The sequence below is a fragment of the Pseudopipra pipra genome, chromosome 7, assembly GCF_036250125.1.
Source record: "Pseudopipra pipra isolate bDixPip1 chromosome 7, bDixPip1.hap1, whole genome shotgun sequence".
Classification (NCBI taxonomy): domain Eukaryota; kingdom Metazoa; phylum Chordata; class Aves; order Passeriformes; family Pipridae; genus Pseudopipra; species Pseudopipra pipra.
Genome location: NC_087555.1, coordinates 4,303,491 through 4,327,579, shown reverse-complemented (window position 1 = coordinate 4,327,579; position 24,089 = coordinate 4,303,491). Strand labels below are relative to the sequence as shown.

At 48.8% G+C, this 24,089-nt stretch overlaps 1 protein-coding gene across 3 annotated transcripts in view; it reads left to right on the top strand.

Moving 5' to 3' along the window:
• The first annotated feature begins 14,125 nt into the window (after positions 1–14,125).
• Positions 14,126–24,089, top strand: part of IQCA1 (IQ motif containing with AAA domain 1) — a 108,490-nt gene continuing 98,526 nt past the window's right edge. For all 3 annotated transcript variants that reach the window (XM_064660285.1, XM_064660284.1, XM_064660283.1), the window contains exon 1: positions 14,126–14,228. In XM_064660285.1, the coding sequence (XP_064516355.1) occupies positions 14,218–14,228 (11 nt within the window). In that variant the 5' untranslated portion in view covers positions 14,126–14,217. The remainder of the gene's footprint in view (positions 14,229–24,089) is intronic.

The following is a 24,089-nucleotide window of genomic DNA, read 5'->3' as shown; positions in this document are numbered from 1 at the left end:
CTGGTCAGCTCCCAGTCCCAAATTCACCAGCTCCGTGGCACTGCACCATAACAGGAACAGTCCTTGGCAGGGTTCCTGCCTGGAGCTGCCTGTACTTTGTGAACCAGGGTTGCGATCACATTTTTCTGGTTAAGATCACCTCCAGAGGAACCACCTGGAGTCCTTGGCCAGCTAAAGGAGAACCTCTGCCCTCATGTGACTCACTTTCCCATGGCAGAGGAGCATGGGAAGCACTTAGGAGAGGAGCATTTCGCAGGATGAGCAGACACGGGTGCGCAGGCAGACAGGGAACTTCCTGACACACACCCTGGGACTGTCTGCTGGCCACGAGGGCCGAGCCCTGACCTCCCTCCAGCCAGCCTGACACAAAACAAAGCTGCACTTACCCACTGGCAGTGAATGTCATGCAGTGACGGAAAAATAGGGGTTGGAAGAGGCCTCGGGAGGTCACCTAGTCCAGCTCTGTGCCCCGTTGGAAGAGTCAGCGCTGCATTGTCCCCGTCAGGCACACATCTAACCTGCTCTGAAAGGCCTCTGGTAATAAAAGCAACATATTCGAGGCTTTTGCTATTTATATCATGATTTGGAGCAGTGCTTGAAGAATGGAGGGCACAGAGGGGAATTGCTGCATAATAGCTGGGAATTGCTGCATAATAGCTGAACACTGCATTACTGAAATGCTGCAGGACCCAGGGGAAGCTGCTGAATAGATAAGGATATCTCAGTGCAAAATGTAAGGGCAGGACCACCAGCAAGGTAACAAGGGCACATTGGAGGGCCCCAATCGGGCTGGCCAGGCCACCTTGCAGGGTTGTGACATCCGGCAGAGCCAGGGGGGACTGACAGGCTGCCCAGGGAGGGCATGGAGTCTCCCCCTCTGGAGACATTCCAAACCCACCCGGACACGTTCCTGCATCACCTGCTCCAGGTGACCCTGCCTGGGCAGGAGGGTTGGACTGAACAATCTCCAGAGGTCCCTTCCAACCCCAGCAATTCTAGGACTCTGGGATTCAGTGCCCCTCCTGCAACGTGGAGGCACGGACCTCAGCACTGCCTCCCACAGAAGCTGGCCTGACATCCTTCATGAGGATTAAAAAAGCAAGCAAATAAAAAAATAAAGTCATGTTCTCAGCTACATGGGAGAGGGTGTCTCGGCAGGGGGAGGCTCTGGGCATGTTTACCCAAACACGCAGACTTTTAAAAAGAACAGTGGAAACGCTTAGCACAAAATCCCATTAGCAAATAACAGGATTTCTGGGAGCACCATCTGTGCACCACATTGAACACTCGCCCCGGAGCACGGAGACTAAGGCACGTTGCATATGGAAATCCAGACAAAAGAATATACAATAATACACAAAGGCAGGGAGAGCACATATAGGATGGGGAAGAAGCCAGAAGAGACTTTTTCCTCCCCATCCTCACAATACCCAAAATCCCATTCCCTTCACAGCCTTCCCACAATGGCTCCTGAGGCATCTCACGTCCCTTCTGTGCCCACTGTGAGGCCTCGTCATGTTGCCACAGAAGGGGAAAAGCAGCTTTGACATGAATGAGAATCAGCTGACAAACCAAAGCTGTTCAGTGTGAGGTGACACACAGGGTCAGTCTTGGAAATAATTTTTCCCCCCTCGGGTGTTTTCCAGGGAGGTCTCCCAGATTTCTAAGCCAGGAGATTACCTGGAAAAGGCTCTGTCTCATCTGTGAGGTTCTTCAGCTCCACCACAGCACAAAGGGCCCAGAAGTAAGCACACTAGGGTAACTCAGAAACAAAGCCAGAGAGGATTTGGTATGAGTGGGTTCTGGAGAGCAAAACAAACCCAACTTCACAAACTGGCAACTTGAAGGAGCCCTCTCCAGTGATTCTCAAGCACCCCTTCTCCTTCACGCTGCCAAACATCCCCGTCTTTGTCCGCTCTCCCAAGGGCTCTTCAGCAGCATCCTCCAAAACAGTTATTACAGCAATTACTGCAATTAATTGATTTGCATATCCCCAAAGCCCCATCATTAGTGCAACACAGCCAAGCGTGTTAGTGTTTAATAATATCAATCAACAATTATTCATAACATCCCACCCTGGCAGACCTAAATATAGAGACAAGCATTCATGCGAAAACAAAAAGGAGGGGAAGAAAAAACCCAGCAGCTAAACAAAAGATTTAATTTAGAACAGAATTAGGATCATAAAAACAAGACAGACAAGAGACAAGGTCAGATGTCTCACTCCCAGCTCATGTGTGACTCTCCCAACCTGCCTGCTCTCAGTTACCAAGCGAGCGGCAACTAAATCAAGTGATTTTCTCCTTGTAGTAAATAGCCAGAGAGCTGCAACGAGCACATACGAGGGGGTGTAGAGGAACAAGAGACGACTTTCACAGTCTGCTGGCCCTGGTTCAGAACAGCACTTCAGCTACAGCTCGAGAGGGTCCCCATTCAGGACAACACTTAAGCACATGCTGAAATTTGAGTATGTGCTTAAGTCCTGCTCCTCCTCGGGCCAGGCGCTAGGAAAAGGGAAAGCCAGTTTTCCAGGCTTTTAGAAATACAAGCTGTACCTCTCAGGGACCGTATGCTCTTCACCAACCTCTGGATTTGGAGCCAAAGCCTGTTTGCTCCACACATGAGCCCTTCAGGACCCCCAACGGTCCCTTCGTGCTGGAGGTGCCACCACACACCAGGAGGGAGGCATGACCAGCTCAGCCTGGTCTCCATCACCACCTTCAGCAGCAGGAGGAGGTCTTTGCAAGAGCCCAGTGCCAGATTACATAACGTAATTAACAGATATGTTAACGTGCATGTTGATCAAGCAAAGAACAGCATCTTGCTCTGAAACAGCTGCCAAGAAAACTCAGGCATTCGGCTGCTCGGACAGTGTCAGCTGATGGAGTACAGCAGGCACCAAAGGCAACTAGTTTTTTTACACTTCTGGAGAAACTGGCAAGACCATGGTGGTACAAAGCCACAGCCTTGCTGCAAGTCACTGCTTTTCACCAAGCTCTGACAATATCCTACTTATGAAAGGAATTAGGCCAGGAGGGGCTCAGTAGGTGCTTCCCACTCTCGCAGATGCAGCCAGACAGCTAGTGGGGCAATGATGTCTCCAGCCTTCATCACTCACTACATCCTGACCATCCAGCAGGCTATGGCTTCAAAGCCATCTTAACCTTCCTCCATCCTCACCCAGTGCATCCCGAGGTCCCCCAGACAGCTCCAGCACAACTGTGGGGCAGCAAACAGTCCGATATCACAGAGGGCAGCAGGAAGGACGGACCGACCACCAGGAGAAATGTGGGCACGGGGAAGGAGCAGCTCTGCCCTTGCTTCGCACCCTCTGGCACTGAGACAAGGGTCTCCAGAGCACATTTCCCTCTGCTTTGGCTCTGTCAACCCATCCCATAGATAGATCCCAACACTGTAAATCACACCAGAATGAGCAGAGGACACCCCCCTTCCCAGCTCCACACCCAGCACTCCTGCTAAAACTACTGACTGCAGGCTAAACAAAGGCTTTTTTAGCCTGCCCACAATCTGGACTCCTAACTGGAGACTCATTCAACATGGAATCTATTCCCATTCCTTTCACACCCCTCCCTGCTCCACTGGTGCCAATGCTGGGGGAAATATCGTGCCTTGACAGTAGGAAGGAGTAAAATGCAATGTCTCTCCAGCAGCATTCTAAGTAGAAAAAGAAATAAGATTTTAAAGCCCCCTCGCCTTTTGCTGGCTTCCAGCTTCCCCCACCACTCTGTAGCCACACACAACGTGCCGGGAGGGGTGCCCAAAGCAGGAGCAGGAAGCAAGGAGACTACAATTGCAGTAAACCACTTCAAAAAGGCTTTGCATTTGCTCAGAATTGCTTGAAAGGAAACTTGCTGCTCATGGATGTTCGTCCGTCATCTTTCACATGTTTTAAAAGAAGTATTAGTCTGATTGTCTGGGTTTTTCTTGGGAAAAAAGAGTTTCTGGAAGTCAGGGTCCAAAAGCAAAACACAAATAGGAAATATAAATGCTTCCTTAAAGCCGTATTTGGGTCGTTTGTGAAAATCCCCAGCAGCTTTCCCTGCCTCCCAACAGCAATTGAGAGACTTCAGGGGAAAAGTAAGACATGAGTGGCCACAGTGCTATTTTCCAGAATAATGTGGAAGGGGAAATCCAAAACAACTAAGTGCACAACACTGAAGACCTCAGAGAGAAGTTTGCCTGGGGCAAACATCTCCTAACTGCTGTAATTACCGTGAAAGGTCATCAAGGACACCTCCCCGTGCATGCTAGAAAAACTCATGCAAGCATTTCGGGTGTTTAGGGCAGCTTTTTCAGCAAATGTAACTAAGTTCTGACATGGAGCCATATGAGGTGACATCAGCAAACAGGCATTTTCCTCAGAAAGCGCATGCAGAAGAAAGCTGAGGACATTCAGCACCTTCCAACTCCCGCTCTCCTGCTTTTAACCACGGCCATTAAAAAGTTCAAACCGGCCAAAACATGGGGTAAAAAGCAAAGGCTGCACACGCAGGACTTCGCAGTGACAAGAGCGAGTACAAAAGAGCTCAGTCTGCGAGCGTAATTGGATTTAAGAGCCAAATTTCTTCAGGCACTGGCTGTGGAGAGGCTGTGGTGTCCCACCCCGGCCGGGCAGGTCCCCATGATGGGGGAGTTGGCAGCGCGGGGGCAGCGCGTGCTCCTGGCCCATGCAGGCACCCACATGTGCCAGCCCCTGCCCCGCCTGCCCGGGGGGGCTCAAGGAAAGGCAGGTGCAAAGGAAGGGTTCATCCTGGGTGCTTCCCTTCCCGGGATCCAACTCACGGGCCCAAGGTGGAGAGCAACGGGATAGACAGGCTGTTGGGGAGAGGGCCCTCCACGGCTTCATCGCCAGCTGGAGCAGCGTCCTCTCTCCTGGGACTGGAGTGCTGGAGGACACGTGGGATGCTCCGAACGAGTCCTTCCAATCCTACCCTGGGACTGGCCACATCTGGTGGAGCCAGGTGAAGTCACGGCACATGCAGGTCTGGCCAACTGGTTTTACCTGTCTCGGGCAAAATGATTATTTTGGGGCTGGACTGACTCCTTCCCGGTTCCAGAGCTCATTTTCAGTGGTGGGGGAGAAAGCCTTTGGCCCATTAAGTGCCTTTGTACACTCACTGTTGGCACCCGGCGCCCTCGGCAGGGTAAGCACACAGTCTCTCAGGCTGGGAGGGAGCTTTGCAGACCATCTGCTCCAATCCCCTGCTCAAAGCAGCAGGAAACGAATCACTGCACGACTCCCCTGCTCTGCAGCCAAAGGCACAGGTGGGACACGTGTGAGGAGCAGGGAGGGACGCAAGAGACCTCACCACAAGAATCTCTCCTGCTCCAAACACTGTGCGGAACAAGCCTCCTATATGAGAAAAAGCTGCTAAAACACTCGTTGCCCTGACTGAGCACCTCAACTCTGACCTCCCCAACAAGCAGTTTTAGCCCTCAAGAGCCAACCAAAGAAACACTCAGGTACACAGAAAGCACATAACTGACCTTCATCTGCAGAAACAAGTGCACTGGATGCATTTTGGCCTGCGTTTTACCCTTTTCTTCCCAGACCCTGTGGCATTACTGTGCACCTCATAAAGCAGACCTGTCCCAGCAAGGGCCTACCAGCTTCAATTACCCCACGTAGCCAACCTGGGAAGAGCTGTACCTGCTGTCTCTAAGGTGTTACACCACCATACTCCAGTGCCAAATAAAGAAAATGCTGCAAAGCCACTGTTTAACTGAGCAAATTCACCTGTTTTGCACTTTGATCTTGATGCAGGAAGCAGAAAAACCCCCTGCTACCCTTCTCCAGCTCAGACAAAACCTTTCCCTGTGCTCACTCCCAGCGACAACCCCGCACCAGTTATGAGCTCTTCCTTCTCTGGCCTTTTTATTTCATTCCATCACACCAAAAGCAGAGACAGGCTTGGAAATTAAACTGCAGCCACCAGTTTCATTCATAAAGTTGGCTGCATAATGACAAAGTGAGCTATTGTTGTTATTTCTCACAGTTTACCACCTCTGAGCCAGGGAGTATTGTTTTTATTGCTATTGTGAGAACAAGAGCAGGGGGGAAAAAAATAATCTTAAGCTTCCCTTCCCCTCCCAATCAAATATAATAGAGAAAAAAAATCCCAACGGGGCGGATGTCAGATCCTCGAGGATTTTTTTTTTTTTTTTTTTGAGTTATCTACAGGAGCTCAGCCTGGTGCTGCAGGTTTCTTGAGTCTGAATTTTATCAATGGGCTGCACTGGGTCCATTTGAAAGGACAGCAGGTGTTCGAACAATGAACTCAGGCTGCCTCCACATCTGGGCTACAAAAGCCATCGCCATGTTTACAAGAAACAGGATAATCAAGAAAACATCCTGTCACAGGGCACCTAAAAAGCTACAGCCCCTTGTTATTCATTTTTCTCTCACACTGTGCTGCTTATTTATAGCACGAGAAGTTGAACCGGGAGGAGGAAAAAAATAAATGTGAAGTTTCTCACTCATTTCCACAGAGAAGTGAAGGCAGGCACCGGGCTCCTATTGTTCCTCCAGCTCGAGGTGGGATGGTATTAACCCCTGAGCTCTTGCTGCAATCAGTGAATTATCTGGGCATAGCTTGTTGGTTTTGCTTCATTGATGCAACCGTGTCAGTTAAACCTGACTCATCCTGGGACACCCCAGAGGGAAACTGAGTCACCACAGACTGGAAATAACGTCCCCAGAGCCTGAGCACACAGACATGGGCAATTACAGGGCAGGGATCGGGGAAATTGCTCATCCATCTTATCCTTCATCACTTAAGGTTGGATCCTGAGGGGCACCAGAGCACAAGAGGCTCTTCCAAAGCTTAGAGAGGACATAGAGGGTCCCCTCTGGAGGAACTTCTTTCCCTGCACAATGCACCAAGCACATCTGCAGAACCAAAGGTTGCCACCAAATTTCAGTTGCTGATGGCTTGTAGCTCCCTACAAAGCCACTGTATTTTGGGGTTACTTTCTGCTGATGTTTTGTTCTGCTTGCTTTTAACTTTTCAGTGAAAATAAAGCAGGACACATCCAACTTAGTAATAGGAGGGGGTTTTTTTTAAATCAAATGAGTTCAAATTCATTGAAGATGCACTAAAATGGGAGCTTTAAAATGTTTCTCACCATCCTTAAGAACAACTTGGGAAGCTCCAAGATATCTCCTCCTTCCAGACTAACACTTTGTGACTCAAGTCATCCTTATGTCCAGCAATATTAAGTATCCTCCCTTCCTTGCTCTAATAGTTTCACTTCTGGAAGCCTTCAAAACACGCCAGCTAGAGCTCCCCCACAGAAATGCTCAGCCTCTCATGGAGTTTGACTTCCTTGCTTTTGAGTTGAGTCAAAAGGGGATTAACTCAACAGGTGTTTTACTGGAGAGTGGGAGGGAAAACATAACAAAACACAATGAAACAACTGCCTACGTGCACGAATACTAGATGAATTCCTCCTTTTCTGGGGAATGAACTGCTAAAGCAGATGGCAAACATCCCCTTCTGGAGCCCCAAGTCACTCTCAGTTGGCAGCTTTAAACACATCGAGTCCCGGAGCTCCAACGCTTCCCTTCAATCAGACAGGGGGTCTAGAAGAGGATCTTCCTGATCCAGACTTGACCTCTGAAGGACTGAGCTGCTTCCACTGCCCCTTTCTCTGCAGTCTTCTGTACCCTGGTCATGCCCAGCAACACCAGCTGGAGTGCCAAGGCCTTTCCAGCAGCTTCTGTGCCTTATGCACTGTGCAGGATGGCTGAAGCCCAGACTGCTGTCCCATAAATTTGTGGTAACACCTCACAGCTATTTTTTTTCCCACTAACAGAAAGACCATTAAACAGCACAGGGATAAAGAGACCACATCAGAGACCAGCATCTTCATCCCCTCCTCCCATGGAAAGCAAGCTACACGTTGCTGAGTTCTCACCAATCCAGGGCTCTCCAACTGGCTGGGCCCACCAAACCTCCTGCCCATTTACCCCAGCATGAGACACAGGGGCTCAGGTCAGCTGGAATCCCACTGCAACTGCAAGGGCCACACAGCAGCATTTTCTCCTTGTCTGCTTAAGACCATGAGAATTTCTTGGAGTTTTCAGTGATTAATGTGCACACACAGCCAGTGTTAACAGTCAAACTTAGTCATTTTTCCATCAAAATCATGAGAAAAGCATAAATAATATTTCAAACTGCTGACTGGTGAGCCTATGAAGTGAGGAAGTGGTCAGAAGATTCGTGTCTCTTAAGAGAACTGAAATGGGTCTGTCCAGAAGTGCCATTCCACAAGCCATACTGAACACATCTTCACATTACACAATCACAGAAATGCTACTTATTTCCAATATTTGTTTTGCAGGATAATATAGAAGCGAACTTTGCCCCCCTAAGTGACTCAAGCTTGACACAGTCTTTGTGTTAATTTATTAAAAAATTTGCTGGCTGGAGCCAAACGTTCAATTAAAACCTCTATTAACAAATTACTGGGATAATAGCCAGCAGCCGGAGTCCAATCCCTTTTTCTGTTTCCTTCTCACCAAAAAAGCATCTGGTGTATGTTGTCAATCTGTATTGACTCTTTGACTGATGCTGGTTGGCATCTTTAAGAACAGCATCCTAGATAATTAAATAGCAAAATGCTGATGAACAGTTGTTAATACAGAATAAAATCAATACACACCCTGATGTTTCGTGATGGTACAGAGCTGACACTATTTGAACCAGCTTCTTTAGAAAGCTTTAATTTTATCAAACAACATTCTTTCAGGAGAGATGATTTGGGGTTTTCTTTTTTAACAAAAGAGAAGTGGAGTGCGGCTCGGCATTTAATATCTGGCTGAGATTTAAAACGCATGCTCCTTATGAAGTGTGACATTTTATACCTGAAACCACAGGAACATTTCCCACATTTAAGGGATAGAGGGAAAATTCTTCAAATTAGATTTGAACTTTATACCTTCTAATTCTGCTCCAATCCTCCTCCTCCATGTACCACGCTCGGGCCTGATGAACAGGCTGCTATATCAAAGTCTAACAGCCCTGACCGCCGACAAATCCCCTTCACTCAGCCTTGAAGTAGAATTGGCAGTTATGTTAACTGGCAAAATAGCTGAGCCACTGATCACAGGGCTAAAGGAAGTGGTCAGTGCAGCCCAGCTGGCAGAGCCACCCCTCCTGGGGGTCAGCCTGAGCTGGAAGACACCACTGGGGCCACAAGGCTGACCCAAGTCCCCCAGCTTGCAGCAATGAGCCACCCAGAGCTCCTTTACACGCTCCCACCCAAGCCTAAAGGAAAACCAAACACCCATGTGCAAGGAAGTAGTGAGCTGAGGGATGGAGCACCTCTGCTACACAGGCAGGCTGGGAGGGGGAGGTGTTCTGCCGGAGAAGAGGAGGCTCCAGGGAGCCCTACTTCTCACTTCTCTGGACACAGAAGTTTGCTGTGCAACTCAGTTGCAACCAGGTCCCCATCTGGGGACAGTTGTCCTGCTGTAAGTGCTGTGACAGCCACTGTGCCTGGTGGGAGAGCTCCTCTGTTGAACCCTCCAGGATGAGAGGGACACTGGTGCTCCAGGGTAGGGCTACGGAGCAAGGGGGATTTTTAGTGTGAGACATCCAGCAAAACATCATCCCCTCCTGGCACTTCTCCACCACCCCAGTTTCATCCAGCTCATTAGCAGGACACAAACAGGCCCTTCCACGACCCCTCATGTCAGTGAGAGATCATGGAATCACAGAATATCCTGAGTTGGAAGGGACTCACAAGGATTGAGTCCAACTCCTGGCCCTGAACAGGACAACTCCAAGAATCCCACCATGTCCATGAAGGCCTCTTCATAAGGAAGCTGCAGACCCAATGAGGTCTCCCCTCAGTCTCCTCCAGGCTGAAAAAGCCAAGTGCTCTCAGCTGCTCCTCATATGGCCCTTCTGGGCCCTTCACCACCTTTGTGTCCCTCCTTTGGATACTCTCTCATATAGTCTAATAGATATCTGATATATCTCTAATACATAACACTTCTTATACTGCGGGACCCAAAACTGCCCTTGGGACTCGAGGTGAGGCCACCCCAGCACAGATCTCACACCTGTCCCGTGGCCACACAAGAGGTAGAATCCTTGACTCCCAAGTGGTGTCCTGAAGCCTCAGCTCATCCATCCCACATGGTGAGGAGCCCTTTGCCTGCTCTTTGGGCCAGCAACACTCACAAAAACTCCACTCCATCTTCCACCCTGTGCCTTGAGGGACAATCCAGACCTCAGTAAGTGCTTTGAAACACAAGTTGCAAAGGCAGAACATTATTCCCATTATGTTCCTCGCTTTACTTAAGCCCTGCTCAATAACAGACAGGTGCACTAAGCTCTTTGCCAGGGACCCATGTTGAGAGGAACAAGACCCTCCAGTTTTATATGTTATCCCCTTGTAAGCTCACAAGTCACCTCTTAAGCTTGTAATAAAAGACTTTTTTGAAAGATGATGGCACCTAGTTTCCAAGGCAGCAGAACTTTTAAGCTCATGTTTGCAAGAGCCTAAGCAATTACAGATGCCAAAAGGAACACGGTGTATAAAACCCATCACCTATTCCTGCTGCAAAGATTAAATAACACAGTCTTATTTTTTAATGCAACATGATCTGGATGAGGAAGTTGCTAGTGATGCTATACAAAAAATGTACAGTGCATGGAATAACAACTACAAATCCCTTTAATCTCTGCTGGTACCTAGAGACCTCAGATGGCTTGCTGCCTGTAGGGATTATTGGAGACATGTGACCCCATAATGGAAAGACCGAGACAATCCAGTATGTTGACTGACCACTGATGGTCTGCTGGACCTCAGCTGCACTTCAGGCTGCAGTGATCATAGGATCACAGAGTCACTGAGGTTGGAAAAGACCCCCAAGATCATCAAGTCCAACCTTTGACTGATCCTCACCTTGTCCCCCAGCCCAGAGCACTGAGTGACATGTCCAGTCCTTCCTTGGACACTTCCAGGGATGAGGACTCCACCACCTCCCTGGGAAACCCCTGTCCACCCTTTCAGTAGAGAAATTCCTCCTGATGTCCAACCTGACCCTCCCCTGGTACAGCCTGAGGCCATTCCCTCTCCTCCTGTCCCTTGTTCCCTGGGAGCAGAGCCCGACCCCCCCCGGCTCCCCCCTCCTGTCAGGGACTTCCAGAGCCAGAAGGTCCCCCCTGAGCCTCCTTTGCTCCAGGCTGAGCCCCCCCAGCTCCCTGAGCTGCTCCTGCTGCTCCAGCCCCTTCCCAGCTCCGTTCCCTTCCCTGCACATTCTCCAGCCCCTCTATGTCCTTCTTGTCGTGGGGGCCCAGAACTGGACACAGCCCTGGAGGGGCCTCGGCAGTGCCAGCACAGGGACAGTCACTGCCCTGGTCCTGCTGGACACACCGTTTTTGATACAAGCCAGGATGGACTGGCCTCCAAGGGAAGAGACAAGAAGGGAGATAAAGAAAAGGAGAAGAAAGCAGGAGATGGGGCTGGAGAGCAGCTGAGCCAAACCTGAAGTGCAGGCACAGCAAATGTCCCAGGGCAGTGCTTCGAGGACAGCCCCATTAAATAGCCCAGGCAGCCCCGTGCCCTCCCACTTCAAATTACCCAAAAGCTCAAGGATTCAACTGGAATGCAACTGCTGAAACCTACAGCAAACCAGAACATCTCCCACTCCCCAGTTTCTTTGTTTATAAATCTCTATTTTCTTAGGCTAAGCCAATTACTTATTCTCAATCACACACAACTCCCATTTCAGATACAAAACAAGCTCCTTTCCCATGAAAAGAAAAAAAACCCCAACTCTACTTATTTCATAATTAATTTTGCTGCATGACTTTTCCCAGCAACACAATTCTTTTTTTTAAAAGTTCCCTACAAACAAATCCCCTCTGCCCGTGCACAGCCTCCCTGCACACTCTCACACATCACTTCTTCATGGCTTAATTTCCCATTTTTAAAAGGAAGATATTTGCTGTTCTCCAACTTTCTTGGGGGGAGTGAAGAAGCCAGGTGGGGAAGTGAGCAATGGGCATTATTCCACCATTAATACAGCTTCTGGCACAATAATCTTATGCACTGTGGCACTGAGGTGCTAACAGAGGGTAATAAATTCAGATTAATAATTAACATCCACATCATATCAAGCCATCTTGGTGCTCTCATTTCAATTCCTTCAGAAAGCTTCCTACTTTTTTATCGCAAACACATGCAATAGGTTAATAGCCATTAATTTTAGAAGTTATTTTTGAGCAGTACATTGCAGAATAAAAGCATGAATGACCCCTTTCACATTAATACAGCAAGTTACAAGCTGATTGTACACCATTGTCCCAAACTCAGCCCAGAGAAAGTGCAACAAGTACTCAGAAAACAAACAAACAAACAAAAACAAAACAAAAAACATTGATCCAATACACTTAAAGAAATTACATGATGGGCATCAGAAAAATAACGTCTTACATGCTTTTTATTATGATCTTGATTCTTCAAGATTTGCATTTTCAAGCTTTTTCCCCAAAATCAGAGGGGCTAGGAACTTTACTTCAAACATTTGATAGCCAAGAGTCTCACCTAATTATGTGAGCTGGGGCTTCAAGGGAGAAAGAAAAAAGGAAGAAGGAACACAGACACAGAGATTTATGGCAGAAAATATCATCACTGGCAAAACGCTCATTGTCCCAAACTTCTTGCTTTTCCCTTCTCCACTGGCTCTCAGAGGAGTGCATTTCCCCCAAAAAACTGTGCTAGAATCCTGTCTCAGTAGCTTTGATTTTTTCCCCTTTTAAAGAAGGACCCTTTCAATGTTCTGCAACAGATGCTTCTCACTCTGCACACAAGCAATACATTGAAACAATTCTTTTTTAATACCCCAACTTGCCTGCCAGCTAGACATCATTCACAAGAAGGTAAAACAGCTCTACCACCCCCAAAACCAGCCTCCTACCAAAAACAGGGCTTGGAAATTATGGGTGGGGTTTTACAAGCAACATGCTCCCATTTCATTCATTCCTGATTTTTTGTCATATATCTATCTATACTTATTTATTTATACTTATATTTTATACAGACATGTATGTTATATATACATGTACACTTACTTGTTTTAAGAAGCAAAAAAACCTGAGGAAATCCTGCTAGGAGTGATGAAGTGGCATTGTGGGATGCAGACACATGTCCTCAGTCTCAGTGGTCACTTCCCAGCCACCCTTGGTGCACAGATGTGCTCACTTTGGGGATGCAACTGATGGAGGAAACACAATGCATGAGGCAGGTTTACAGCAGTTGTCAGGGGAAAAAATAATACTAAACTGGTTTTCAAGTGGTAAGGGAATGGAAAACCACCAGAAAGTTGCCTCAATATGTATTTGTGGGAAAGAAATAAAGGGGGGGGGGGGGGGGGGGAAAGGAGGAAAAATGTGAATGCAACTGGGACAAGCCCCTGGGAGGGAAAAGGAAATAAAGGGATCGATGGGGGGTGGAGGGGTAAAAGGGAAGAAAGACAATATCAAAGAAGCAGAGAAAAGGGAAAAAAAGAAAATATATGAAAGGGGTAAAAAAGAAAAAGATAGGAAAGGGGAGAAAAGGGGGGGAAAGAAGAATATAGAAAAGGGGAAGGAAAGGAAAAATATAAGGAAGGAGGGGAAAGGAAAGCATAGGAAAAGGAAAATAAAGGGGGCAGAAAAGGCAACTACTGGAGGGGGGAACACACAATGAAAATAAAGGGGAAAAAACCCGAAACTATCAAGGCAAAAAAACCAAACATAACGGCAGGGAAAGGGTGTTTAATCTAAAAGAGAGGGATTTAGATCAGATATATGGAAGAAATCCATCCCTGGGAGTGTCCAAGGCCAGGCTGGCCAGGGCTTGGAGCAACCTGGTCTAGTGGAAGGTGTCCCTGTCCCTGGCAGGGAGGGCAGGATGGGATGGGCTTCAAGGCCCCTTCCAACCCAAACCGTTCTGTGACTCCATGGAAAAAAAAAAAAAAGAAAAAAAAGGGGGGGGGGAAGTGTGTGTGGGGGAACCTAAAACTCCCTTTGCTGCCCGTACAAGCCCCGAGGAGGGATCGCGATCGCTCCCCCCGCACCGTCTCCGCGGTAACGGCCGGGACTGACCCCGGAACGGCCCCGCGGGCGGCATCGGGCTCGGGGTGGGTGCCCCGCTCTGGGGGTCGGGCTCGGGTTCCGGCTCTCGGGGTCGCTGCCCAGCATGTCCCAGGCGTGAGTATCGCGGGCCGCGGGCGGGGCGAACCCCCGGGGTGGGAGGGGGTAGGTAAAGCAGCCCGAGCCCGGCGGGGCCAAGGGGAGGCAGAACCGGTTCTACCGGGGTCAGGCACCGAGGGGCGGGGGGAGCCGGGACTCGTCCCCGGAGCGACCGCGACAACGGCAAAAGTAGGCAAACGGTATCTTAGAATCATAGAATCAGCTGGGTTGGAAGGGACCTTCGAGATCATCAAGTCCAACCCTTGATCCAACCCCGCTGTGGTTCCCAGCCCATGGCACTGATGCCACATCCAGTCTTATCTTAAAAACCTCCAGGGACAGAGAATCCACCACTTCCCGGGGCAGCCCATTCCAATGGCTGATTACCCTCTCTGTAAAGAAATGCTTCCTAATATCTAACCTAAACCTCCCCTGGCACAGCTTCAGACCCAGCCCTCTTGTCTTGCTGATGGTTGCCTGGGAAAAGAGACCAACCCCCCCCCCCGGCTCCCCCCTCCTGGCAGGGAGTTGCAGAGAGTGAGGAGGTCTCCCCTGAGCCTCCTCCTCTCCAGGCTGAGCCCCCCCAGCTCCCTCAGCCTCTCCTCACAGCACTTGTGCTCCAGTCCCTTCCCCAGCTCTGTTGCTCTCCTCTGGACCTGCTCCAGCACCTCAATATCCTTCCTGAACTGAGGGCCCAGAACTGGACACAGCACTCGAGGTGTGGCCTCACCAGTGCTGAGTCCAGGGGAAGAATCACGTCCCTGGACCTGTTGGCCACACTGTTCCTGACACGGGTCAGTATGCCAGCAGTGTTATTCCCTTTGCACAGAGGGTTCCTTGCTTACAGGCAGATTCGCACATGAGGCTTTTCTCCTCCCCTCGTGCTCTCAGCACAGTGCAAAGCTTCCCGAGTTTATTTGCGATGAGCAGACACTGAGGATGGGGCTGGATCAAAGTGCCTGCGAGGAGCCCTGCTCGTTCCTCTGGGAACATAACTCAGAGTCCAAGCCCCCATATTAAGCAAGAATTATTATTATTGCTGTGCTACAGTGCTGGGAGCTGAACTGTGAGCATCTCCCACAACATCATCCCCCAGCTCCAGCAGCACAGAGCCCTGGGCACAGCTCAGTTTGGGGAGGCTCTTATTCCCAGTTCTGAGCTGGATGTGGCTTGCTCAAGCTGAATAAGCAAAAGTACATTAGGAAAAAAAAATAAAACAGCTCAGGGGTTAATTTCTACCTCCTTCTGCTCCTCTCCTTCACATCTGAGCTCTGACCTGGTCAAACCTGACCATATCCAAAGTGCTGCCAAACCAGGTTGTGAGCAAAGCCTCTCCTGGCTTCTTTCCCATGATCCTCCTACTCAGCATCAAAACCTCCTGGTTTTTTTGCTCAGTATCATCTTTACAAACTCCCAACTCCTTGCTAGGTTAAAACCCCTCATACTTCCAGCCTCAGAACTAGAGCAGCTCTCCTTGTCACCTCTCCCTTGGGTTTCATAGAATCATAAAGACTAGAAAAGACCTCCGAGATCATCAAGCCCAACCTTCAGCCAAATGCCACCACCGTGCCCTCTAAACCACATTGTGGGGTGCCATGTCTACTTGTTTTCTGAACACTTCCAGCTGTGGTGACTCCACCATCCTTGGCAGCAGCCTGTTCCAATGCTTAACCACTATTTTAGTGAAGAATTTTTTCCTAATATCCAATCTAACCTCCTCTGGCTCAACTTGAGGCCATTTCCCCTTGTCCCAAAGCTGGCTGCCTGGGAAAAGAGGCTGACCCCCACCTCACCACAACCTCCTTCAGGTAGCTGCAGAGGGCAATGAGGTCTCCCCTGAGCCTCCTTTTCTCCTCTGACCCAGCCTCCTGCCTCAACACATTTGCAGCCTCAGCCAAATACCACCACAAATTCCACTGCTTTCCAGCCCTGCAGCTTCCTTTTCCACGCTTCTTGGCTCAGGAGAGAAAGGTGAGGTGAAAGGAATAAAGAACATCCCCAAGGGTACAGCAGAGACTGTCTGGGGGCTGTGTCCAAGGACACACACCAACAGCACAGCTTTCAGCAGGCATAAGTATGAGGAAAGCTTGGTCAGGTTCCTGGTGAATCCAGTGCAGGCCTTGGCTTGTAACAGCACAAATCGTGCCTTACACTACCACGGAGTCAGTTCAGGGAAGTTCACAAAGGAATGGATAGTTATCTAAATTGCACTGTTTAGAAGGGGCAGGGGGGAAGAGAAAGAAAAAAAACCCACAAAAGTAGTGCTCGACCTCTTCCTGAAAGTTATCTCAGACTGTGTCATTCCTACAAAGTCTCTGAATCATGGCTGAGTGTAGCTGGAAAATACTTGTGATTCAACTCTTTTAACTCAGTTTAATTTCAATAGAGAGGGGGCTCTTTAGCATTTCCTATTGCATTGCCAACACTGAACAGCAAATGTACATAAACATGATAAACATCTCACACCACATGACAAAAACATGTGTCCAGTTCTGCTTCTGAGTGACGTGGTGGTGTTGGTAAGGGACCCCAACTGGACACTGATGCTGCTTGGCTCAGTTTGCTGTAATCAGGCTGTAGCTGTGCACAGCACAGGATTTATGGCTGGGCTAACCCAGCCCTTCATAAACACAAGTCTGAGTTGCTTCTTAAGTTACACAGGCTACTTTTACACAGCTGTATGTGGTGAGGTTTTCCTGGCTGTTACCATAAATCATAGAATTGCCTAGGTTGGAAAAACCCTCTAAGATCATTGAGTCCAACTGTTCCCCCAGCACTGCCAAGGCCACCACTAACCTATGTCCCCAAGTGCCACATCCACGTGGCTTTTAAATCCCTCCAGGGATGGGGATTCCTGTACCAGGGACTGACAAACCTTTCCATGAAGAAATATTTCCTAATATCCAGTCTGTCCTAGATCCTTCCAGTATCTAAAGGGGGCTTACCAGAAGACTAGAGAAGGACTTTTCACATAGGCATGGAGTGACAGGGCAAGGGGGAATGGCCTTAAGCAGGAGGGCAGGGCTAGACTGGAAATTAGGAAGGAATTTTTCCCTGTTAGTGTGGGGAGGCCCTGGCACAGGTTGCCCAGAGAAGCTGTGGCTGCCCCATCCCTGGAAGTGCCCAAGGCCAGGTTGGACGGGGCTTGGAGCAACCTGGGCTAGTAGAAGGTGTCCCTGCCCGTGGCTGTGGGTGGGACTGGATGAGCTTTAAGGTCCCTTCCAACCCAAACTATTCTGTGATTCTATAAACTTTCCCTGGCACAACTTGAGGCCATTTCCAAAGTATTTTAAGTGCCATGTGACAAAGTTGTAACAGTCTTCCTTACACGAAGGCAGAGAAGCAAAGAGCTGATAACACAAGGGGTTTGTGAGAAAGAACTTTGGTACTTCAGAAATACAGATGCTGCACAGCACAAAGCTCTTTCTGAGCTGGAGTTCTGAGGCATGTTCGGCATCCTCAAGGCCCTGTGATTCTAACAGAGGTGTGGGCTAAAGCCCACAGCAGTGTTTAATTCCACTCCCTTAGTAAGCTTTGTCTCGGGGCAGAGCCAGGATGCTCAGAGAGCACACAGCCACATTCTCTTTGGGTCAGTAACTCCAGCAGCCAGCCAAGGGAATCATAGAATCATAGAATAGATTGGGTTGGAAAAGACCTCCAAGATCATCAAGTCCAACCCCTGATCCAACTCCAATTACTATATCATGGCACTAAGGGCCACATCCAATCTCTTTTTAAAAACCTCCAGGGATGGTGAATCCACCACCTCTCTGGGTAGGCCGTTCCAATGCCTGATAACCCTCTCTGTAAAGAATTTCTTCCTAACATCTAACCTAAACCTCCCCTGGCAGAGCTTGAGCCCATGTCCCCTTGTCCTATTGTTGGTTGCCTGGGAGAAGAGACCAACCCCCGCCTGGCTATAACCTCCCTTCAGGTAGTTGAAGAGAGTGATGAGGTCGCCTCTAAGCTTTCTCTTCTCCAGACTAAACAACCCCAGCTCCCTCAGCCTCTCCTCATAGGACTTGTGCTCAAGTCCCTTCACCAGCCTCGTTGCTCTTCTCTGGACCCGCTCCAGCACCTCAATATCCTTCCTGAACTGAGGGGCCCAGAGCTGAACACAATACTCAAGGTGTGGCCTCACCAATGCAGAGTACAGGGGAAGGATCACTTCCCTGCTCCTGCTGGCCACACTGTTCCTGATGCAGGCCAGGATGCCATTAGCCTTCTTGGCCACCTGGGCACACTGCTGGCTCATGTTCAGCCTCCTGTCGATCAGCACCCCCAGGTCCCTTTCCGCCTGGCTGCTCTCCAGCCACTCTGTGCCCAGCCTGTAGTGCTGCAGGGGGTTGTTGTGGCCAAAGTGCAGGACCCAGCACTTGGCCTTGTTGAACTTCATTCCATTGGAGTCAGCCCGTCTCTCCAGTCTATCCAGATCCCTCTGCAGAGCCCTCCTGCCTTCCAGCAGGTCGACACTCCCTCCCCAACTTGGTGTCATCTGCAAATTTGCTGATGATGGATTCAATCCCCTCATCTAAATCATCAATAAAGATGTTAAAAAGGACTGGACCCAGCACTGACCCCTGGGGAACACCACTGGTGACCGGTCGCCAACTGGATGCAGCTCCATTCGCCAGCACTCTCTGGGCCCGGCCCTCGAGCCAGTTCCTGACCCAGCACAGGGTGCCCCTGTCCAAGCCGTGGGCTGCCAGTTTTTCCAGAAGTATGCTATGGGAGACAGTGTCAAAGGCTTTGCTGAAGTCCAGATAGACCACATCCACAGCCTTTCCCTCATGTCAGCATGTCCGGACATGTTTGGCATTTTCCAGGGATGGTCACAGTGCCCAGGAGAGCACAGCCACTGGCTGTAGGGCAATTAAAAAGTACTGGAATATCTCACTTCCTAAAGTACTCAGCCCTCAGCATTTGCATACAGATGTACCTTCTGCTCCAGACACTGAACACCAGATTTACATAGATGCTTTTGCATTTATGTTTTCCTGCTGTGTTTCCTCCTCTTTAATGAATTTGTTTACCATCTCCTTGACCTGTAGGATCTTGACCAGTAATTTCTTACTTTGCCCTGACAGTCCTAGTCCAGACAAGTTCAAAGCTGAGTCTTGGCACTGCTGCCATTCCTACCAGGTTTTAATCAGCTACAAGACATTTGCCACTGCCACCAAGGAGCTTTAAACAATCAAAGCGCTGTAAAATTTAATCTCGTGTCACAAATAGAATTTATATTAATTCACTAGTTAAATATTGATCTAAGACAAGGTCTTTAGCATCTCCCCTTCTGCTTCCAACAGAAACAACCAAAGGAAGGCTCTGTATTTTATGTTACATCCCTCAGCTAAAGAAAATTAAGGTGGAAAAAACCAAAATGTGAAAAAGTCAGTGCAACTTCCAATCCCCTGTCTCCCCCACTCTCCCTGGCTGCATTATGATGCAGTTTCTTATGTTGTAATCACATCCTATTTTCTTCCCACAGGGCCCCAGCCTCCTCAGCCATTGGGCTGTTGTTGAATATTTCTTTTTATCCCCTCATTCGGTGTCTGGCCCCAGGCCATATTCTTCAAATTCCATCCAAACACCACAATTATGAGCTTCCTCCTGGGCATTCCTGGAGTGTTCTCTCTCCTATATCTCCCAAGCAGTCACAGATCCATCTTTGCCCCTCCTTCCACCCCTGGTGAGCATTAGCACATCATCTTGGTTATGTTAAAGCAGGAAATCAGAGACAGGATCAAACTGATCACAGCTAAGGCTTAAAGCTGCAGCTCCCTCCCCTGCTTACCTTCATCTTAATGAGCAGGTAGGGAAAGAACTCGTGCATTACTTGGACAGTGTCTCCTTTGGGAACAGGCATTGTCAGTGGAAATATCCCAGCAGCACCTGTGCTAGGAAACAGTGGAAGAACAGGCCACAGTTATCAAGAAACTGAGTAGACTGTGTTAACTTTGAGCTGAAAGCCTCCTGCTCCTGGGCAGGGGCAGAGCAGCACCCAGACACAGCACTTGCCCTTTGTACATGGAATTGTAGGCAGCCAGGTGGGTGACGGCTCTTTTCTGTTTTGGGGGGGGGGGGGGGGGGGGAGAAAAAAAATAAAATTACACATCTAGGATGGTTAAAGCTGAAATAAACTTCATTGCCACACAGAGAAAAGTGTGTTATAGGAAAATGCTGCTTGGGATAGGACAGGATTGTCCTGCTCACCCCAAAGGGAAGGGCAGCCTCCAGCCCAGGCAGGAGCTGCAGCCTGTGGGACAGAAGGACAGCCCTTGAGCACTCAACAGCAAAGTTCAACCCAGAATTTAGACTTATTCACTTTGGCATGTCCTCCTGTAAGAGAACAGCCCTTTTCCCTGTCAGCCCTGGGAGTCTGGCTGGAGCAGGTGCCTCAGACCTGCCAAGGTGAGGTGCTGCTGCTGCTGCTGCTCCATGAAGCTGCTCCCTCGCCTTCCCTGCGGTTTCCCATTACATTTCTGCCACACAAATCCTTTATCCCTTATTGTCCTTCTGTCATAGGACCCAAGACTGAAATTGGAGATGACAGAAGCACAGAGCTGTTCACGGTAACAATGCCAGCAGGCTGTGTGTTTTCCTCCTGTCACAACCAAAGCCTGCTGAGGTTTATCCTTTATTTTCCCTAAATGCTTCCAACTCTGTAAAACTTCGTGGCTAGAGCAAGCATGCTTAAAAGGTCATCTGGCAGAGTTACATTCACCACCAGCTGAGAAGTTTGGCATAATTGTGAGACTAATCTTATTTAAGGAGCAAGGCAGGCTTAAACAGGCTCATGAGCCTGCACTGCTCTGAACTGCAGGCTAAAGGCTTTTAAATCAGGAATTAATTCAGACAACATTTCAGCCAGTTTGGTTCATGGAGTCATAGAATATGCTGAGTTGGAAGGGACCCATCAGAGTCACTGAGTCCAACTCCTGGCCCTGCACAGGACACCACAAGAATGCCACCACGTACATGAGAGCATTGTCCAAACACTTCTTGAAGTCACAGGTTGTGTCCTAAGGCCACACTGATCTGTTTCTGCCTGCACCTGTCCACTCCCAAAAATGTTTGTCTATAATAAGACAAAAGAGAAAAGAGGGGTCTAGTCCTATAGTATTTTTAGCCCAGCAATCATCCTGCAATACCTGAGCAGGCTGTAGTGGGGAAACAGCTAACTGCTGGCCTGGATCAGCCAGTCTGGTTTTTAGACTAAGTCTGGTGTTTTTAGAAAGAGAGAAAGAAAAAGAAAAGCAGCAGCATTTGTACAAACCCCTTTTCCTCTAGGGGCCTCACTTTCCCCTCCCAACCTTTGTCTCTTGTTTCTTTATTTTACAGAGGCTGCAGGGCAGGGTTTCCCTCCCCAGTGTTTGCCCAGGGCTCAGCACAATGACTGACTTGTGTCTGGAGGGGACCCTGAGGACTGGCCCCTGCACACATTTCCTTGTCACTAGACCCCCATCTTGGTCCCCTCTGCTTCTCTGGGTGACTGCTGTCTTGTCCTGCGTGGTGGTGGATAAGTGCTGGGCTCCCTGAGCCCTGCTGCATGTCCCCTTGCTCTCACAAACCCTGTGGTGCTTTCTCCAGTCCCTGCTGATGGCCCAGCACAGCCCAGTCTCATCTCCTGAGAAAGGAGAAACTCAGGTGGTTTGCACTGGCAGCAGAGGTGCTTCAGAAATGTTTTAATACACACGATTCAGGGCTCATTTAATCACACAGGAGCTTCCAGATTAGGTGTCGAGAGCTGGGCCAAATCAGAGTGAAATGTTTTCCCTTCTCTCTCTTAATAGATGCTCATCTCTCAGAATAAAAGTAGGGCCCATGCAGCACTACACTGCTACAGCATTAACGTGGCTGGCTGCGAAAGCAAGAGATATTCCTGTCCTCAGAGGACAGCCCAGAAAAAACAGGCATCAAAGCAGCCTACAGACAAATCCAGGAACAGACACAGCTTGGAGTGCAAACTGTGCCATGTCCTGGAATAGCAGAGGCACTATTCCCTTTGGCAGCCAAGTAAAACACCAAAACACTTCAGGAGGGGGGTAAAGAAAAGCCACACAAAGGTGACCCCCACCGATGCCAGATTCTACTCTCAGCTCAAGAGCTGTCTGAGGGACAGTTTGCATGCTCAGCAGAAATCCTTCCAAGGTTTTTAAGCCTTAGAACCAGTTCAACACCAGTGAGCAGGCTCACCCCGGCTGCACTCAAAACCAGCACACTTGTCCAAGTGTAGGGAGAGATGGCTCAAGCAAACACACAGAGTTAGAGGGCCCTGGAAAATTAAAACAAGGCAATATGTAACTTGGCAGGATTTTAAACACCTCTATAACTTGAACAGAAAAAAGCATTGCTAAGCTTCGCTCTAAATGAGGAAGCTTTATTTTTTGAGCAATAAAAGTGAGATTCGAACAAGCAATCATGCTACAGCAAAAGAGACTTCTTAAACCTGTACTTTGGACTCTGTTTCCACATCGTGGGAGTGAAGAGAAGGGACATAAGTGAGGAGTTAAAGCTTTGACCTTCCCTCCAAGCTGTAAGTCACCAGAAAGCACTCTGGGGGCTCTGGAGTTTAGTCACTTGATGTGTTTTTTCCACATCTCATTACAGTGCTGCTTATTTTCCCCATAACACCCCTATTTTGTAGTTGCTATGACAATTTGTAGCATTACTTACACTGCTATATGATGGAGACATCTGGAGACAGCCTTCTTCTCCAGCATTTAATGACCTTATGCCTTGAGTAGGGAAGTTAGCTCAGTCCTGCTGGTTACCTGCACTAGTTAGATGCTCTAATCCCATCTAAGTCGGATGCAATACCACTGGATACAGCTCACAAGCTGCTCATTACAGAACAGGAACGAGCCTACAAGATGAAGCAGTAACAGCAAATAAAGCCAGCACACTCAAGGCTGTGTTGTCCTCCCCCTTCAGTGTGTGGAAGCAATTTAGAGGGAGTTCACAACTTAATACAAAGGGACACTGAGCAAATAGGCAAAAATTCAAATGGAGACTTGGGTCACACGTTGTCTGACTACCAGGCAAGGAAAGGCAGCCCTCTCCTTTGCTTTTACAGCATAACCTTGAAGTTACTCCTCCTTACTCCTCTTGCACACGTTTGTCTCTAAAGCTGAAGGGCTCCTCTGGTTCACAGCAGCTCTGTCAAGTCCCTCAGATATGGCTATAAACACCAAGTACACCTGATCCTTCAAAATAGTCCGGGAGAGCTCCTATTTGGGCACCAGTAAAACCTGAACTAAGTATTTTAAACCTGTTCTGGGAAGGGGAAACAAATAGCTCTGCATGTGTCCTCTAGGATTTTAATCAGGGTGAAGCAAAGAAACACTCAAATCACTTTTCTGCTTGCCCTGTCCTGTTATCAAGTATCTGATGTCCCCATCACATGCCTAACAAACTGCAGCCCTAGGGCCAGGTCCCTCCATGGTGTCAGTCACCCTGACCACAACAGGTACACAGGGACTATCAGCCTATCCCAGCTGAAAACTTAGTACTTCCACATCAACCTTTTCCTTCAATACTTCATTTTCCAGCGGGCCTGTCCTTTCTTTTGCCCTCATTTACACAAAACTGCTGCAAAAGCTACAATCATACCATAATATCCACAGTCTTAACATCTGACCCCCAGCAACGTGCTTGCAATCATCTCAGTGCTTGTCTGCTAAAGCAATGCTTTATGGAAGCAATTACGTTCTATCTGTAGTGCCTTATGTTAATGCCCTCCCGGCCCCCTCCTCCTTCCACAGCTCATTCAAAATATAAAAAGAGACTGGATATTCGCTGGCTCAGCAGGAGGAACCACTTGACATTCCTCAGTCAGAGGAGGCAGAAAGGGAGATGATTGTAAATGAGAGCGGACGG